At 34.5% G+C, this 21050-nt stretch overlaps 1 protein-coding gene across 1 annotated transcript; it reads left to right on the top strand.

Moving 5' to 3' along the window:
* The first annotated feature begins 6045 nt into the window (after positions 1-6045).
* On the top strand, positions 6046-10088 carry LOC136206070 (auxin transporter-like protein 1). Its single transcript, XM_065996986.1, has 9 exons — positions 6046-6386; positions 7145-7549; positions 7895-8080; positions 8167-8279; positions 8354-8537; positions 8618-8715; positions 8867-9021; positions 9110-9218; positions 9792-10088. The coding sequence occupies exons 2-6, from the start codon at positions 7493-7495 to the stop codon at positions 8687-8689; spliced, it is 612 nt and encodes a 203-aa protein (XP_065853058.1). The 5' UTR covers positions 6046-6386; positions 7145-7492; the 3' UTR covers positions 8690-8715; positions 8867-9021; positions 9110-9218; positions 9792-10088.
* The last annotated feature ends 10962 nt before the right edge of the window (positions 10089-21050 follow it).

Genomic DNA, 21050 nt, shown 5'->3' on the forward strand with positions numbered 1-21050 from the left:
AGAAATATTAGACGAAAATTCTAATTAACCATAACAGCTAACGGTCATTAAACCTATAGCAAAATTACTAGCAATTAGCTCATCATAATCATTTTAACCAATACGGTTCTCTGGTTTTTAATTATTGAATATAATTACAGATTATAGAACTGATTTCTTGGTTCATCATAATTAATAAATGGATTTTGATAACAATTGTTTTTGAACTGTTATTTAGAACAACTATCATTTTCATTTTTATTATTGTTGATTTATTCCGCTATCGTTTTTGTCTATTTTTTTCTAAACGTTATAGCCTTTTTCTTGTAATCAGAATTTTTTTTTTACTATAATTATCAGTAAGAATCCCTAAGAACAAATATATATTTAGAACATCTTTCAGAAATTCTGAATGCACTCTCTAAAAATAATATAAATAATTGACTTTTATTGATTTAAAAGTGATTAAGACATATCATCTCCAATAATACTTTTTATATTCATTCTTTATTTATTATTTTATCATTAAAATTATTAACTGTTATTATATTTACCAATAGTGAGACGGGGGACTCCTCAATAATAAATTATTAATAAGAAAAAATTAAGAACTGATTTTCATCTCCTCTTCTCAAATTTTAACTTAAAAGACTGTTGGAAATACTCTTATCATTGAGTTAAAATTGGTTATATAAACATTAATTTATGATTTCTAACATAAAAAATTATTTATTTTTACTCCAATTCAAATCATATGCTGCACCTAATTTATTAGGAAAAAAACTGCAGATTCTTAATTTAATAATAATAATAATAAATAGTTTATAATATGAATAGATTTTATTTATATATATTCTTATGATTTTTTTTTTGAAACATGTATAAATTCCTATGTATTTTTTTTTAGCAATAAATTCCTATGTATTTCAACATTAAATTTATGTTCATAAAACGAATTTATTAATTATGGATGTAAAATCTTTTCGAAAAATTATGGATGTAAAATATAAATTCTAAAAGAAACGGCAGGGTTAAATTGGTAATTGGAGAAGAAAGAAAAATGTTTGTCTTTTTGGTCTCAAAGTGGCGGCCATTGGCGACCGACCAAACCGCCTTTCGATGCGTGCCTACGATGACGACTGTCTTTACTTTAGCTGATTCTGCAAATTGCTCTTTATATATGTCTTTGTATGGGAAAACATATCTTTAAGCCCTTACTGTTTTGATTTTTTATAAATTAAACCACCAACTTTTTTTAATTCGACACATTGAGTACATATTAATGGAGATGTAGGACATTGGGTGTTGTCCTTCGCTTGCGGACGCCTCATGCGCTGGGATCGGTTTCTAAAAACACTCTGACGTTCAAATTATATAGAAAAAGGGTTCACTAGAGAGAAAGAGAGAGAGCAGACTTCATTAATGAGACTTAGTTGCCTTTATATAGAGCTACTCGATGAGCCGGATCCGGGTGTGTCGATAATTTGGTTCGAGTGCTTGTCTGTTATGCTTTGTGGGCTTGGCACATATACCTTATCAATTAGCCTCCCTACAGAGTACGTTACCAAACCATTATATGTGAGGTCTCCGTGTGGTGCTTTCCGAGTGAAGACATTAGGTTCTGGTAATGAATTGGATAAGAGGTTCTCGTTCAGCAGACTGGTGAAGATGTATGCGGAGCAATGTGAAGATATCAAGAGGGCGCAGAGTGGTCAATTCGATATGTGGAAAACAGTTGTCTGGAGTTGGAAATGCTTATTACTTAAGTTAATGGGTCGTAATAATGACTTGACGGTCATTTATTAGGCGTGGATGATTTAGCGGCTGTGAGTGACACTTGTTGAATTTGCAGTCGAAAAAGCAACGTACCTCTTGCATTGTCCCCTAGCTCCTATAAATGGTTGTTATTTTTGAATTTGAAGAATATTTTTTTAGCAAAATTTCTTCCTCATTGTCTTGCAGCAAACATCTTTTTGTTTTAGTCGTCTTACAGCAAATAGGTTCGAGGATCAGTCATTTCTTTGGAGCATTGTGGTCCTAAACTTCAATCAAGGAGTAGGTGTTCAACATCTGAAAACGTCATCAGCGTTGTTTGTTCGGAGCTTTTTGACTGAAGAGGTCAGATCCTCTTTTGCCACTTTTTCAAATTTTTTGCTTTGCTTTATTTTGAGTATTGTGGAGACCTTCTTAGTTGTCGGTGGGCTAATCAGAGTTTTTCCTCTAATGGTGAGTCGAGTCGAGCGAGAGTGGTTAAACTGCCCGAAGTAGAGCCTATGGACTTCGCTTTGGTAGACTCGAGTCGTGTGAGGCAGAGGAAGTGTAAAGCCCTTAATAGCAGTACTGCTGGAGAGGAGGGTGAGAAGGGTGCGAGAAAACCTCGTGTGCATGGACCTCCTATGATGAGGCAGTTGCCTTTTGTCCCTAGACTAGAGGGTGGTGTCAGACCGGGTGTTATAGAAGTGGTAGTGAAGGTACTTGCCTACATAGTCAGCGACGAGTTGGCCTTAGGTGATTTGTATGAGCGGATGCAGAAAAAATTATAGTCGCATAGGGTCGGGGTGCCGAAATTGGATGGAGGTAGGGTCGAGTTGGCAACAATGGAGAAGGCATCGGTGTGGTTAATAATTGTGTGCAAGGACCTCAGTGCGATATTAGTGGGCTTGGGGAGCCATATGAGTTGGTCACGCTTCCGAAAGTGGCGAGGGTGACGCAATGGATGGCAGATGATGATTGGCTTCTGCTCCCTTTGTCAGTCGGTCGGTTTTCGAGCAACGAGGCTAATCTTTGGGAAGTTTTTTAAGCCAACAATGGAGTCGAGATCCCAACAAGTGACTTTCTCGCGTGCCAAATTTAATGTTATCAGCGGGTTTTCGAAATAATTTGCCAAAATAGAGACACCATTTTTTGAAGGTGTCTTTGCGAGCTCATGGATTTATGCATCGAGTAAATTGGAATGCAGACCCTATGGATTTGGGCAACTAGTTTGTGGAAAGGGTGTTGACTAAGAAAGAGGTGGGTTTGGTAAAGTATTTGAAGGGCATCCCGTTAGAACCGAAGTAGGATGTGCAACGTTTGATTGAACACTTCCCAATGTGCGGTTGGCACATTTGGAATCAATGGCATTTGGTGCACCTGAATGGGTGGACGCGAAATACTCTGACCAGCTGGATAGGAGCCCATAAATTTTCGACTAGTGATATGGCTGAGTTAGAGTCTATTACTGTAGAGGTGGCTATTCACGGTGAGTTTAATTTTGGTGGGGGGTTTGGACTTCGCTATTTATTTATTGAAAGCTCTTTTGTCGTACTGTGAATTACGTGATGTAGTAGTGACATACTATTTTGATTGTTGTAGCGGAATCGAGTGGAAAAAGTGGTATGGATTTTAATGACCTGGAGTTCGATTATGATCTGCAACATCCAGACGGGCTTACTAGTCTCCTTATGTATCTTTGTCAGCCTTTGATTCCTTAGATGATGTGAATCAAGTGGCGTGGAGCATTATTGGGGTTTCGGTTGCGGTTGTAGAGGGTGAAGGAGATGATGTGATACTGGATGGGATCCCAATAGTAATAGTGGATGAAGTTGTTGTCTATGGGGGAATGGCGAGGGTATGATGAAGAGTTTGCAGTTGCTTCTGCAACTAAGCCTGGACGGATGAAGTATAATGCATCAAAGGTAGCTAGCTAGAAGCGCCTGATTGAATCTGTGGTGGATATCTCCAAGGACGAGTGCAAATATAGAGATAGGGAAGATGGTTCTATCATAGTGCAAAAGAATGTTGAAGAGGAGGAAGGCTCCAGTTGTACCAAGCATCTGAAGCTGGATGTCATTGAGGAACTATATGGTGATAGCGGTTCGGTTGTCGTCTCGCCCCAGAGGAAAGAAGCTTTTTATTACTGATATGCAGATTAAAGTTTGGTTGTTTTTATAGTTTGTTGGGAAGATGGGTGCCAAAGAGGACTTGACTAAGTAAATGATGGCTCACGAACTGTCGAAGCTGGCAAATGTGCTCGGGGAGCAGAAAAGCATTGTCCGTCAGTTGTTATTTGAAAGATGCTACTATGACTCATAGAGTGGTGAGAGTTGGATTTTTAGTTACTTTTGGCATAACCTTTTACTCTAATTATTGTTTCCATTGACTTATCTGATTTCATACTTGCAAGGCTTAGTGGATTATAGTAAGCTTACATGTTGTACCGACAGGAGGAGGAAGAGGTGGAAAAGCTGAGGATTGGTGCTGATGGGACTGCTTCTGAGGTGCATCTACTACGGGAGGAACTCAAGAGGAAAGATGCTAAAATGGTGGCCTTACGGGGTTCTGAGGCTATATTGTGCAGGCAACTGAATGAGAGAAATACCAAGATTGCGGAGTTAGAGGGTGTTATGGAAGGGGGTGGAGCTTCGGCGGTGGAATTCTTCGACCAAGTTCGTGATACTCTAGGCTCATGCGAAGAAGAGTGAGAGGCTAAGGGAGGTGGAGAAACTTCATGAGTTGGCTGAGCACGAAAAATAAAATTATGCAGGATACTTTGGCGGATGTTAGGCTCTGGGCTGATGAGACAGAAAAGGCTTTGCGCCTACAGTGTAAGACTGTGAAGAAAAAAAAAGTGCTAATTTAAAGGCAGTCATGGCGGAGCAAGAAACTAAGCTGGTGCGGCTGGATCGTGCTCTCATGCTTGAATCCATTTACAGTGCAAGTTTCACAGTGCCAAAGGAAATGGTGATGAATTTGAACGTTTATGATGCCAATGAACGGAAGAAAGCTGTCGTTTTCGTAAAAAAAAGTGGCCCTGATGTACTGTTGCTTTATGTTTTTTAGCTTTTAGCTTAACTTTTGTTTTGTAGTGTACCCGTATTTGAATATACTCTATCTTTTGTAAGAAAAGAGTTACTTATTTGATATATGAATCTAATTATTACTTTGTTCATGTCTTTTAATTTTCTTAAACTTATGATGTTAGATTTAGACTTGTCTGTACTTGGTTCTATCTTTTGATGGTCCTTATTTTAGTATAAAAATGAAGTTATCTTTTAGAGTTACTATTAACACTGGTTTTTCTTTGCGCCTGATTTCTTCCTTGGAGTTTTAGCGAAATGCCATTGAGAGACATAATCGATTCGACGAATGTGCTAAAGGTACAAAAAGCTATCTTCAACATATTACACCCATATGTGTACCAAATATCGTGCTCACCGAAGAGATAGAACTTCCGGGTAGAAGTTGAGGAGTCCGCCAATTGGTTTAGGAGGACAGACGACCTAAGAAATCAAGTTATCTGTGGGACCAATGTCTTCATACGGACTGTTGGTTCTCGTAGTGAGACTTATGAGGCAATTTCCAGTTGTTAGTCTACGACCGAGAAAGATTTTAGGTCGTCAAGTTTCCGCTAGTAGGAAATGATATGCCAGACTTACGTGTTGGGGGCCTATTGCAACTGCATCTTTCTTGGATGAAAAAACTGCTTTGGGATGAGAATTTGCGAATAGCCAAGTTGCTGACGGTATTGACTGACTGACACTATAGTGACTGACACTATAGACGCCATACTTCTTCGAGCAGATCGGACGGGCCGACGTTCATTGATCTAGAACGGCCATGCAGTGCAGTTTTTAAGGAGTTTTACTGGTAAGGACTCATTGGTTGCATTTCCCCGAACGTCGATCAAACAAATAGGGGATTTTAAAAGGACTTTTTTTTTATGTATTTTACTTATTTCTGTCACCTAACATCAATTTAGCGATGGATTAGATTCGTCAGATCTACCGCTAAAGCTGCTAAGACACTTCTTTTCACTTTCTGTGACGAATTGTAAAGCTGCTGGAAATTTAAAAACAATCCAGTTAGATCATTTTTGAGGTTTTGTGATATTTATTTACATTATATGATATATATTTATCTTATATATTTTTATTATATAACTACAAAAAAATGGGCCTTTAACAACACTTTTTTAGTGACACCTTAAAAAAGTGTTCCATGGGCTGGAAACTAAAAAGCCCAAATTATACTTTGGGGCACCGCATACAGCAAATGTTCACACGGTTTCCACTTTACTCTTTCTCTTGTTTCGGAATGAAATAGCCGTCTCTATCTAATCCACCTCATAATCAAATCCAATCTTATAGATCAAAACTTAGAGACACTGAAGTGGAGACACAAGACCGAGAGGTGTAAAGATGGAATCCATTTTGAGTCTTCAAGACAGCGGAGTGGGCAATAGTCTAGTTAGCTAAGGAGAAGGCTGGGGACGTCGCTTGTTTTGATAGATCCACGAGTTTCAGATCTATCACGCAATCACCTCCTCACTTTCAGTTGGAACTATGGACACGACTGAATAGCTGGTCGATGGCTTGTGGTTTACTTCCTTTTCTAAATTTTCAAAAATCTGGATTAATCACTGCTAGGTATGCTCAATTTTTAATTTCTGCTTCCACATCGTGATTTTAGTTTGCTCAATCTTGCTTGGTGCTACTTTCAGGATAGTGAATTTCCTAGATGATTGGTTTGTTAGTTGTCTATGTTGAATGTATACAGCTCCACTCTTTATTAATTCTCTTTTTTCTTTTCTAATTTCAGTTAAGTTCATGGGCTTATTGATTGAACTTTTAGTTCGAATTGTTCTGTGTATTGGGGTTGTGATTGTTAAATGTATATCATGGTTGCTTTATCTGCAGAGTGTATAAATGAATATTGAGTCTCCCCTTTCAGCGTTGCAACTTCCAAGTTTGTTAGTTTGTAATTTCAATCAACTTCCAAGTTTGTTCAAGGGCTTAAGCTTAATTTACTTATACATGTTACGTTTTATAGAACACATATACTGAACTTTAAATGGAAGTACTAGTTTTAGAAATAGAATGAATCAGATATTCTGTTTATTAAAATTGAATGAATCAGATATTTCAATCAATCTATCTATCTGTTAGAAATAGAATGGCTGCATTTTCAATCTATCAGATATTTCAAGCTCTGCCTCTGGTGAAACAGAGAAAGCAAAAGTCAGTGCTCAACCTATAATAGATAAACTAACTCCATAGTTGATTTTTTCTACATTGATTCGTCAAGAACAAATTAAAGAACCAAGTAATGAACATACCATGTGGACATGTTTTAAGTCATAGTATCTTGTTCTTATATAACTAACCAATTATCGTTATTTTTGCAGGAAAAATCTGATAGGGGAATTCCATTATCAACGAATGAATTCAGGCGGTTGCCATCTGTTATCTGATTTTGTTCTTTAATAAAAAAGTTATACTGATTGCTTGATGATGCCTTATTGAATGACTTAATCTAAATCTTTTCAATCCAAAAACACCATACGATTTCGAGATTCTCTAGAGGTATATGATAGTTACGAATCTAGAATTTATTGACAAAGGTGCTCTAATGTCTATGGGTACTTGATTTTTTTTATGCTTTTTTGGTGCTATAATTTTTATGGGTGCTAAAGTCCTCATATATATAACATAATGTAGAGGGCCGAGATAAATCTAAAGATGTTGAAAGGGGAATGATTTCAAGTGACACATACTTTATCTTTGAGGTATCAAATGCAAGTGGTATAAAGGTCAGCATTGGCAGGCTCATGTTTTATTCTTCTTACTCAGCCTATATACTTAATGACCTTTCATGGCCTCTGGCTTCTAGTTTTCCTTTTCAACTTCAGATTGTGAAGTCTAACTTGTATATCCTTATGAAGTAGTTTAACTTGTATATCCTTATGAAGTTTAATTAAATGCACATTTGATTAAATTATTTTTCTTTTTGCTGTTTGTAATGCTTATTTCTTGTCTTCATGATAGCTTTGACAGCCTGATGTTTCCAAAACAGGATATTAAGATGGACATGTCTGTATAAGTTGAATTTGTGTTCCTAACTTCAATATTATTCTTTTTGCCAAACAAAATTGCAGGTAGCTCAAGTACTATTGACACTGCCTTATTCTTTCTCTCAACTGGGTATGGTGTCAGGGATTGTATTCCAAGTATTCTACGGACTTGTTGGAAGCTGGAGTGCTTATCTTATCAGTGTACTCTACATTGAGTACAGAAGCCGAAAGAAGAAAGAGAACTTTAACTTCAAAAACCATGTCATACAGGTTTACTCTCTTCCTCACTCACTCGTCAAACCCAACCCACCCATTTCCAATCTTCAAATCTGAGAATTGTCCATTTTTTACTGCAGTGGTTTGAAGTGCTTGATGGGTTACTGGGTCCATACTGGAAAGCTCTAGGACTTGCTTTCAACTGTACTTTCCTTCTCTTCGGATCTGTAATTCAGCTTATTGGTTGTGCCAGGTAGTAACTTCTTCATTTTTTCTAATTTGGATGTTGCTTGAATTTAGATTTTTAACTGTTTCATGTGATCACAGTAACATATATTACATCAATGACCATCTGGACAAGAGCACATGGACATACATTTTTGGAGCTTGCTGTGCTACAATTGTTTTCATACCCTCTTTCCATAACTATCGTATTTGGTCCTTTCTTGGTCTGGGTATGACCACTTACACTGCCTGGTATTTAACCGTAGCTGCTCTTGTTCATGGCCAGGTAACTAACAAACTTTCTTACTATTATTCCTATCATTATCAATTAGTTTCATTCATTTTTTGTTTGTATTGATTTTTCAGGTGGACGGAGTAACACACTCCGGTCCAAAAAAGCTAGTGCTATACTTCACCAGAGCCACCAATATCCTCTAAACATTCGGCGGACATGTTGTTACTGTGTAAGCTTTTTAACAAACTTTTTGAAGCTAGAGACACTATTATTTTCACTTGTTTCTACACAGCTTCTATTTGGTTAAAGTTGAAATTGGTTTGATTTTGAACAGGGTAATTATGCAGATTGTTAATCCATCAATATTATCATTTTTGCAGATTGTTAATCAACGTGAAGCTGCCAGTAGAAGCATCTTCAAGCATAAAGAGTTTGATCTACAGTCGCTGGGTATAGGTGGCTTAAGTGCAGAGTTTGCAGATATATTTCAGAGAGCATTCGCCTCTAGAGTGTTCCTGTCTCATGTGACAAGCAAGTAATATGATTATTTCTTTAAGTTATGTGCATTATTTTTTGGGATACATGCTTTGAGCTTTTCAATAATGAAGCACTTTATGTTATAGACTGGGGATGAAACATGTGAAGGGTACACTTCTGTATGGACCTCCTGGTACGGGAAAAACACTAATGGCTCGTCAAATTGGGAAAGTCATGAATGGGAAGGAACCAAAGGTTTGAACATAAATTTTGATATTTGCATGAATTTGCTTTGAGTTTTATGTGTGGTAAAGTTTTAGTAGGACAGAGCTTTGTCATATATGTTATATTTGCATGAATTTGAGTGAAAACTGAAATTTGAACTCTTGATTTGAAACGGAAGATAAAGAGTATATCAATACTGAATGGCACTAGGAGTATATTAGACTGTAAAATGCTTTGGTGAAAACTTCGCTAGATTGTTAATGGCCCTGATGTCCTGAGTAAGTTTGTTGGTGAAACTGAAAAAAATGTCAGACCTGTTTGCTGATGCTGAAAATGATCAAAAGATGAATGGTGATGTCCTTCATGATTTGATTCTAGGCCTTTTTTTTATCTTAGTTCCATAACTATAAAATGTCAACTGTTAATTTATTGTGTGCCTTCTAGTCAAGGTTCAAGATTGTAATATAATGTGTAGAGAATTCCATGTAGCTTTTTTAATCAGAACATGAAGAATCATTTCATGGTTATTTAACTGACCCACCCTGATAATCTCTTTGCTGGGATGATAGTTTGACTATCTCTGCTGTGTTTGTTCTACTTTAGATCCTTGAAGCCGATCTATCACAAGTGGCAATGGTGATGGAACTTGAGGATGAGATAGAAGTGACTGATGATATAGAAACAACAGATGCGATTTTAGCGTCTAGTTCACAAACAATATGAGGTTGATCCTGATTAGGTTGATGATATTTTTGAACATATCATCAAACTTTAAGTCACATTGTTTATGTTATTTTGGATTTTGTTATTTTCAGTTTTAATTATGACAAAATTGGTGCCAAGATGAGGCTAATTGTACTGATATTGTTTTTGAATGAAATTTATGTATGTTTTATCTAATTTTTGCTGCCTTGGATCTCCTAAATTAAGTGAAATTATAATACAAATTAGGATTTTACCGACAGAATATAAAGCTACCAAAAATCTTTTAGCGACGAATTGACGGATTAATATAAAGTACCGACAGATCGGCCGTCAGTAATGCTTTCTTTTAAGTGTGTTAACCGTTGTAGAGGCGGTTCAAACCGCGGTTAGAAAAGCGTCGGTACTAAAAACCCTACCCCACCGCCCTAATAAAACCGTCTGTAACAGTAGCAACAGCAGCATTAACAACACTTTTCGGACGGTTTAAAAAAGCGTCGCTAGTATTTCTACCGACGGTTTTAACCGTCGCTAAAGAAGAAAAATTCTGTCGGTAAAATATTTTTTTTTTGTAGTATATTTATTTATTTATTTTTTTTTATTATGTGATATCATATTTATGTTATAAATAGTTATTATATATTTATGTTGTATGTGTATGATATAGTATATGTTTATATTATATATAGTTATTATATATTTATGTTATGTTATGTATAGTTATAGTATATTTATGTTATATGTATATTATATAGTATATATCTGTATTATATATAGTTGTTATATACAGTTATATTATATAGTATATATTGTGTTATATAGAGTTATTATGTATCTTGTTGTATGATGGATGTTTTATATAAATATCTTAGTATATAGTTTATATGTGTATATACGTTATATCATTTTTTGGGTTAGTGGTATATAACTAGTATATAGCTTACATACGTATATTATACGTATTTTTGGGGATATAATTAGTATGTATTTGGTTATGTATATATCATGCGTATTTTGGGTATTAATTAGGGGGTGTTTGGTTGCTCATTTTCAGGCTTCTGTTTGACTTTTCACTTTAAAAGGAAGAGTTTTAGGTGTTTGGTTAGTGACCTCCTGTTTGCCTCTTTTACATTTGGAAAAGCAGCAGTAGGTGTTTGGTTAGTGACCCATGTTTGCCTTTTACACACGTAAAGCAACCTTTTACAAAAGCAGAGAATCTCTGCTTTTTGGAAAAGAAGCTTTTTCCAACAGCAAACAGCCAACCGTAACAGCAACAGCAAACGGCAAATAGCAAACAGCAACAGTAACCAGCAAACCGTAACAACAAACAGTAGGTAAAACAAACGGACCTTTAGTATATATTTAGTTATATGTATATTCTTGGGTACATGCTTAGTAGGTATTCTATATATATTGTTGTTGTATTTATTTTGGTCTACATATATTTTATCGTATTTATTTCCGCACATTATCAATTATTATAATACGGGTGATTGCTTTATTAATTTGGCTTTAACTATTATGCTAATCTTCGAATGAAAAATGAGTTTTCAAAACAAGAAAGAAAAGGTTTCAAATGAGTTTTAAACTTAAAGGAATGTGTAATTAGGTCATTTAATGCATAGTAATGTTAAGTAGGAGGTTGGTGGTTCACCGGACGGTAATGGGGTGCCTAGCGCCATGGATGTGTGTTTTGGTTTGAAAAATTTACTCTCTTAAATTTTCCTCATACTTTACGTGCTTCCATTAATTTGAATTGGAATTCCACACTTGTCTCATTTTTAAGCGTAATGTTCCAATAACTACGCAGTTAGACCTTCCAACTTATCCTTTTGTTTTTTCCATAATATATTTGTATTTATAAATTATATTTGAATATAAGATATGTATGTGCTTATAGAGAAGATTTGGGTCATGGTGGGAGAAAAATAAGGCGTCTTGAGAATCAATACACGTTTGTTTGAATTATCCCTATCGAAAATTGTGTTTGTCTGAATTATCCCTATCAATACACATTTGTGTGGATTATCCCTACCAAATTCCAAAGGGGTTCTTGGTTCTCTAGAAGGATTTGAAGATGACGGGTTTAATTTTTTTTCTAGATGAGATATAAATGCGTTTGTTCGATCCATGCTCACCGTACCAATTTGATGCTAGTAAATTTGTGAAGAGTCATCTAACGATGAGTATGGAAAATAAACATAAAATGAGATCAAATGAGAGGCCGAACACACAACCTCACTCTGATGCTAAAGTGAGCAAGGTTGAGAAGGGTGGATACTCTAAAGTATGCATTTAGGGCTTTAGTTATAGGGAATGCATATGTACATTTAGTTGCATAACATTGTTCTATTCATAGGATGTGAGGGGTAAATCTGGTAGCTTGGCAGATTGTATGTCCTAATGGAGCTCAACATCACGTGTTAACTTTTGAATGGAGATTGTTTGTTGGTAGCTCGTGACAGTTTGTATCGGCCTAAAACTATCATCCTATGATTCTAAACACAGGATCAAGAATGTTAGTGCGATTTCAAAACTCTTTTACTATTGATCCACATGACTCGGCAGTTATATGCCATCATTCAACTTGATCTGACGGCTCTTCTTATAACACGTGTCTTTACATACTTATATATATATTGTGTGCGCGCTATTAACTGTATGCAATTTTATTCTCGGTTTGTGATTATACCAAGACGTGTTCGGAAGTGGCTAGTTTACAAGCTCCTACACCCGAATGAGATTGGGTGGAGGACTAGGTCTTGCATATGCTGTCACTAGTGGGTACAGAGGAAGCGATCATGTCACCTGTTACTTTATGGGAAATCTGGCAGCAACATAATGCCAAGTTGTGGACGGGGAAGTGCCGGTCTCCCATGGCTGTTGTTACAAGTACATGTCATTTTCTGTTAGAATGGAAAGAGACGTGAAAGGAGAGGGTTGGTCGAGTTCGGAAGGTTCGGTGTGAACTGGGAGAAACAACGATCCATTGGTAGAAGTCAACTATTGGTTATGTTAAGTGTAACGTTGATGCGGTCGTTTTTTAATTAGAGAATAGTTTCGGTATGGTAGCAGTTCTTTGGCTTGTACCAATAATTTTATTGCGTGTTGCAGCTCTTTTGCGACAGGTAGTATTCAAGTTTTGCTAGTTGAGGCATTTACTCTCCGTGACGCGATACTCTATGTAGTTTCACTCCACTTTTAGAATATTCAGTTCGAAACGGATGCTAAAGAAGTGGTGGATCACATTTCACCATGATATTACTAAGTTCAGGATTGTTATAAAAGAAATTCGAAATTTGTTACTTATCCTCCAAATTATTTTGTGACTTTTATCCTAATATTAGCAACGGCGTAACCTTTTAATGGCTCGTCATTTCTGTTCTAATGCTAATTTCTTTAATAATATTGTTACTCCTAATTATACAAATGGTGTTTTTTTGTATTAATAATGTTTCTATTTCTTAATAATAGTCCATTAATAAACAAAATGTGTGCAATTTGTTTAGAAGAGAATCATAAGTTTTTTTTTTTTTTTTATGAAATATAAGTTATTAAATAACAAATTTATGTGTGTGAGAAAAATAAAAACAAATAGTTAGAAAAACTTTTTAATTAGGTTGACCAATATAAGGCCATATAGTTGGCTAATTAAGTACTTTCACATATGATATGATGCAGGTCAAGCGCTGATTTATTCTAGTCCGACCAACAAGGAGAAATCGATCTTTCAATGGTTATCAAATCAAATTATATATTTATTAAAAAGAAATATTGATATATATTTAAAATTGTAGAATGTATTTTTGGTCAAATTCTAAATACTAAATAGATTGGACTAATGAAGGGAGAATTTTTACTGTATGCCCGGCATACCTCATCCACATCTGATGTGGTATGTCCTAACAAATAGGACCAACACACGTGTTAGTTATGATATTAATTAAATTTCTCTTTTCAATAATTAAACTAAATTATCTCACAGCTCTAAACAGTTAAGCATCTGTTCACCACGTGGACAACATACTTTAACCATAGTTGACCACCACCTCCGTTCGTTTTCCTCTGGCAACTATCACCACCTCCGCCTGTTTTTCTCTACCAACTACCATCACCTCTGTTACTTTTTTGCTCATCCAAAAAAATAACACAGATATTCTTTGAATGATAAGAATTTATATTGCTGTGATATCATCAAAGCAAAGAAATTTATTTGATTTTCTGTAAAATAACAGGTCTCGAAATCTAATTTCGTAGAAATTGAATCAAATTTAAAATCAAAGTTACTAATTAACAATATGAATTTTACAAATAAACAATATGAATTGAAATTCACAGAGAAAGAGAGAGTGCAGGAAATTAAATTGAACCAGAGTCATGACCTTCCGGGTAGAGTGAAAAACAAGGGATGAGAGGAGATTTCAATGGAAGTATTTAATTTCCCAAATAAATCTGATTTAGTCTAGTATCCTCCGATATTAAATCTTTTCAAGTTAAAAAGTGAGCCGGTGAGAAGAAACGAGGTGATGGTGGTCGGAAGAGGAGAACATACGAAAGCAGTGGTAGTGGTCCGGCGAGTGGTAGACGAAAGTAGTGGTAGTCTGCTAAAGAGAAGAATATGAAAAAAACTAAACCTAAAAGATGAAGGGAATGTGTATTTGTTTTTTTTAATTAATTACAAGTTTTTTAATCAGATGTTTTGATCCTATTTGCTATAGCTTTATGGCATACCACATCAGCTGTACGTCGGGCATACAGTAAAAATTCTCTCATATAGGTATCTTTGTTTTGTATATTAGGTGATTTTTCATTTGATCGGAACCATTGTACAATTTCTTTAATTTTATTGTAGCCAGCCAAAATTAAACTAATAGATTTACTTTACAAAATTAAACTAATAGATTCTACTCCCAAAATGAATTGTATTTAAAATCAACTAAAACAAAACAGAAATAAATTCTTCTAGAATTGTTCAAATATGAACTAATTGTTGTTCTCATTCTCATACACATTCTTTTGAGGGACGGTCATAGATTTTATTTCTTTTGATAAATAAATAAAATAAAATGTTGACTTTTTTTTTTAAAGATTTTTTTTTTATTTATTTGATGGGGGAAAGAGCAGAAAAATGAGAAAATAATAATACCCACAGTGGCCGACCTAACACATTCCTTCCATCTTGAAAATGGAAAGAGTCTCCTAAGATATTTACAAAATATATTTTCTTAAGAAGTTGCATGATTTTAATCAATAAATTAAATAAGTTGCATATTTTTTAATCTTTCTCACTTCAAAACCATTCCTCACTTACCAACTTACTTCTAGGAATGTCAATTTGGTGATAATATATTCGCTATTTTCATTTTGGTTACCTTTCCTTTTCAAATGGTAAGATCATAATATAAGTGAATATTTGATCTTATCGTAAGTTTAAGTTTACTCATATTTTTTTTTTTATGCTTACTAGATATTTAAAAACACTTTTAAAAAAAAAAGTCTTCTCTAAAGTTGGTTAAATAATTTATTTCCTAAACATGAATTTTTAGACGCACAGATAATGTCTCGTCAATAAGAGAAGATCGAATTTTTCGGTCCCTTTTTCTAATCAAATACATAGTCAATTTTCTCATAATTAGATTAAGACTCTTGCTCCTATTTAAAGGGATTCAACCATATTCATAAAATGTACATTATTCTTTAGAGTTTCTCTCTCTATAAGTTCTCTATTTATTTTTTCTCTAAGACCACAAATGACTTAGGTATACGAGTCGTCCTCGTCAGAATCTGGTCAAGCCTTTCTCTTGTTTTGTGGGAACATATCAACACATAGAAGCTTTAGATATTGTCCTCGATAAACACATATAAGTTCCCATAAACCAGTCTTGAATCCTGTTCCATCATCCAATGGATCCATAACAATATAATCTTACACCCTGTTATCATTGGTACAATGAGCGTGGACATGAGAACTGCCTTATCTGAGCTTGAAAGTTCTCTCTTTTGAAACGAACATGACTTCCCCAAAGACAAATAACAAACCCCTTACCTCTTGGGATAAACAAAAATAAAGCTCTCAAAAGGTAAAGAAATTGCTTCGATGACATTGATCCACATATTATTCCTTCCTTTCATGTTGGACGAGGTTCTCCTACCGATGATTTGGGCGTCATGGCGCAACTACTGAAATAAACTTTGAAGAGGATGTTGATAAACACTAGCAGCTCTAACAATCTCATCATTAGAGAAACGTTACGAAAATTGCAAATGGATCCTATTAGGATCATACCAGCACTGGTGGTAGGGGTGTTCAAAAACCGAACTGAACCGAAATAACCGACCGAACCGATGCATTTTGGTTTTTCAGTTTGGTGTTTCGGTCTATTAGATTCGGTTTCGGTTTTATTTTTTTAATATTTCAGTAATTTTGATCGGTTCGGTTTTTGAATCAAAATTACCGAATTAACTGAACCGATCGAAATGAATGAAGTAATTAAAAATTAGATCTATTATTATTAGAATTATACCTCCTGTTTACTGTTATAAGTTAGCTTAGATTTACAATTGTAACTTATGGGGTGAGATCCAATGCGACAATGGGTCTAGGTGTGGCAAGCAGCTTATTGTGTGACATAACAAAACTACGTAGTTTTGATGATAATTGAAAAGGGCAATGTGACAAATTTGTAAATAAAAGGAAAGAGATGATAGAGAAAATTATTTTATTTCTTTTCTTTAAAATACATTTTTCTGACATTTCTAACCTTGGTTTTCAAAAAATTTTATACTATTAAACTCGTCTAAATTAGACGGTCATTTTAAGATCCCTGAAGCTCAAGTAAAAAAAATTCTGGTGAACGGAATCCGGGTGGGCTTTTTTTGGTGAAAAATAAGTGCCCAGAAAATTCTCAAAAAATGTAAAACATTATTCTGAGAAACTTTAATTCTTGGGTCGAAGTGAGATTTCTTACGGTAGTCCCAATAAAACTTGTTCCTTAATTTTATCCATTTTACATGTTTCAACAATTTGTTGGGTCAAAACCGTAAGGAATCTCGTTTTGAGCCAAGAATTAAAGTTTCTTAAAATAATATTTTACATGTTTTGAAATTTTTTGATAATTTTCTGGGCATGTTTTTTTGTCCTACTTATATTGTTCCGACAGTGTACGAAATTGTTCCAAATCAGTGTACCATTTGTTCCAACATAATACTTATATTGTTGCGACAGAATAAATCAGCGTACCAATTTTTCTAACAAAATAGTTTTATTATTCCAGCATAATACTTATATTGTTCCAACATAATAAATCAGTTTACCAATTGTTCCAAATCAATTTTATTATCTATGTCTTCAATTTCATTTTTGTTTCTTAGTATTTAATATAGTATCTTCAAATTTATATTAGTTATATTATTTAGAAAATAATTCTAATTCTTATATTCTTCCAACAGAATAAATTTGTGTACCAATTTTTTCAAATCAGTGTACCAATTTTTTCAACAGAATAATTATATTGTTCCAACAGAATAATTATATTGTTCCAACAGAATACTTATATTGTTCCAACGGAATTGTTATATTGTTCCAACAAAATATTGCAAACATAGTGCTGAAAGGTAAGACCAAAAAGTGCCCAGAAAATTATCAAAAAATTCTAAAATATGTAAAACATCATTTTAAGAAACTTTAATTCTTGGCTCAAAATGAGATTTTTTACGGTTTTGACCCAATAAATTATTGAAGCATGTAAAATGGATAAAATTAAGGAAATTATTTTATTGTGACTAAACCGTAAGAAATCTTGCTTCGACCCAAGAATTAAAGTTTCTCAAAATAATGTTTTGCATTTTTTGGAATGTTTTGAGAATTTTCTGGGTACTTTCTGTTTTTTTGCCGGAAAACGTCCACCTAATCGCCGGATTCTGTTGAGTTGGGACTAAACCGTAAGGAATCTCACTTTGAGTCAAGAATTAAAGTTTCTTAGAATGATGTTTTACATTTTTTAGAATTTTTGAAAAATTTTCTGGGCAATTTTTTCCTCACAGAAAAACAAATCGCTGGATTTTGTTCACCGAATTTTTTTTTACCTAAGTTTCTAGGATCTTAAAATGGCCGTCTAATTAAGACGAGTCCAACGGTATAAAAGTTTTTGAAAAACGAGGTTAGAAAAGTCGGCAAAATGCATTTTAAAGAAAAGAAATAAAACAATTTTCTTTTTCCTTTTATTTACAAATTTGCCATATTCCCCTGGTTAATTATAAAATTGGTCATTGTCACACAATAAGGCTTGTCACACCATAAGAAATGTGTCATACCTGATCTCTCATCTGTAACTTATAACATATTTAAAGTTTTTTTTTGTTAAGCATGACATTTCAATATATGTATAATCAGCAATATATTGCATATAATTAAATTTCCAACAATATCAATGTTGATGCAAAATCAGCAACATCATTGTTGCATATAAGCAAATAATTCTTGCCTATAAATAAATGCCAAAAAACTTGAAAACATTAAAATTAAAAAAAAAGGTTGCATTTAAAATGCCCAGCAACATCATTGTATTAGTAAGTAAAAAAACATTGTTAATAAAATTTGTTAATGTTAATGAAAACCAAACCAAACCGATCGAATTATTTCGGTTCGGTTCGATTTTTATTATTATTCGATTAGGTTCGGTTTTTATATTTAGAGTTACTCGGTTTTCGGTTATATTAGTTTGGTTTGGTTTTCAAACCAAACCGAGCGATGAACACCCCTAACCGGTGGTGGGATTGAGCCAACGCAACATCCATATTAGTAGTTGTATTGAATTAAACTACACATTTAGGGACGAAGAATGCAAATGGAAAGAAGATTGTGAGTTTGTAATCATAAATGCAGACTTCGCTTACAACATCGTCACAAAGAGACCTTTCCTATCCGAGAGAAAGGCCCTCATATCGATCAAGGATAAAATCATGTGCATCCCAATGAAGGATGTGATAGTGATATGTAGAAGCGTGCATTAGAGACTTATGTAAGCTTTAACGATTCTCTCACTAGAAGATGATTCGGTGATAGAAGAGGATGAAACTCCCAATATCGAGCCTAGAGGAGAGAATGAAACCCTTTAATGTAGGAGAGGTCGGATGCTCCGGATTTCCAAAAACCTAAAATAATACATGAAGTAAGAAATCTTGGAGCTCTTGAAAAAGGAACACGATGTATTCTCGTGGAAATTGGATGATATGGAGGGGATAAATCCAACAACAGTCACTCATAAACTCAATATCAATCCCAAAGACAAACATGTCTAGCAAAAGGAAAGCAACCAGGTGTAAGATAGATAAAAAAACAGTTGATAAAGAAATAGATCAGCTATTGAAGGTTGTCTTATAAAGTATTCTATTCCAAGTGGTAGGCTAATGTAGCGTTGGTGAAAACCCCCAATAGGTCTAATTGGATGTGTTTAGACTTTATCGACCTAAATAAAGTTTGTTCTAAGGATAAATATCATCTGCCAAACATAGATCAGCTTGTGGATGCCACTGCTACGCACGAGGTGTATTCTTACTTTGAAGCTAGATCTAGATATAATCAGATTGAGATGGAGAAGGAGGATGAGGATGAGGAAAAGACCTTATTCACCAGTCACAAACACACATATTATAATAAGTGAATTCCATTTAGACTGAAGAATGTTGGGATGATCTACCAAAGGTTCATGAATACCATTTTAGGGAAAGACTGGCAAGCACATCCATGGTCTATGTCGATAACAAGATCCTAAAGAGTAAGAATAAAGTAATCATGTCAGAGACATACAAAAAAGTCTTCAACACTTTAAGGCAACACTAGATCAAGCTCAACCGAAAAAAATGTACATTCAATGTAAACCCGAGGAAATTCCTTAGGTTTGTAATATACAGTACTAGAAGGGAATTGAAGCAAATTGTTATAAGTTTAAAACTATGTTTGATATGACAATAGCTACATGCTTCGAAGGGGTACATAAAGCGAATGGTATAATAAATTCCCTATGAAGATTCGTCTCCTACTCTATGAAATTATGTCTACCCTTCTACAAGGCCATCAAGAAGATAAAAGAAACCAAATGGTCCGAAGAATGCCAAAAAGCATTCGAAGAAATTATAATCTTCCTAGCACCACCACATCTAATTAGTTTCCTAGAGAAAGGGGAAACTATGTACCTCTATCTAGAGGCTATTAACGAAACAATATGCTCAGTGATGGTAAGGGAGGTAGAAAACAAACAACACCCATTATACTACACCATCAAGGTATCGAATAATTTGGAATGTCGATACCCGAAGATAGATTAGCTATATTTAGCTACACCATCAAGGTATCGAATGATGTGGAACATTGATACCCGAAGATAGATCAGCTATATTTAGCTATCCTTACAACCTTGATTCGATTACGACCATATTTTCAAGCGCATATCTTAGTTGTCAGAGCCACTTTTAGTAATGAATTGTACTATCGTACATGGGATAAACACTCAATTAGAGGCATGAGAAACTTCTTGGGTAGATGAATTACATAGTGTCTTATGGGCCTATAGAGCCATCCCTATAAGTACAATAGCAACAAGGCCTTTCTCTCTCATATATGATTCTAAGGCAGTTATACCAGTAGAAAATCAAGACATCTAGTCCTAGAATGACTTTTTACTCTAAAGTAGACAACGAGGGAAACTTGTGAGAAAAGCTAGACTTCCTAGAGGAAAAAAGAACCAAGTTACTATAAAGATGACTGCCTACAACTATGGGTGCACAAAAAAATCCAAAAAACCAAACTGAATCCGAATTGAAAATAAGGTTAATTGAAACTGATGGACTAGTATATGGTTTTTAATTTTAAAAATAATGGTTAATGATTATGGTTACAGTTACGGTTTCAGTACTCCAAAAATTGTTATTAACCGAAATTGACCGAATGTTAATTAAATATTAAAAAAAATATGTAAATACATTTATTGACATTATATGTTATCCAACTATACTACTCCCTCTCGTGTTTTATAATCTAGGTATTTTCCTACATCAGATTTTTTATGTGCTAAGATTAGTCACAACCCGTCATTTATTTGGCGTAGTATCCTGGCTAGTCGGTCTCTGATTATGCAAGGTCTAACACGGAAGATTGGTAAT

The sequence above is a fragment of the Euphorbia lathyris genome, chromosome 9, assembly GCF_963576675.1.
Source record: "Euphorbia lathyris chromosome 9, ddEupLath1.1, whole genome shotgun sequence".
In the NCBI taxonomy this organism is placed as follows: domain Eukaryota; kingdom Viridiplantae; phylum Streptophyta; class Magnoliopsida; order Malpighiales; family Euphorbiaceae; genus Euphorbia; species Euphorbia lathyris.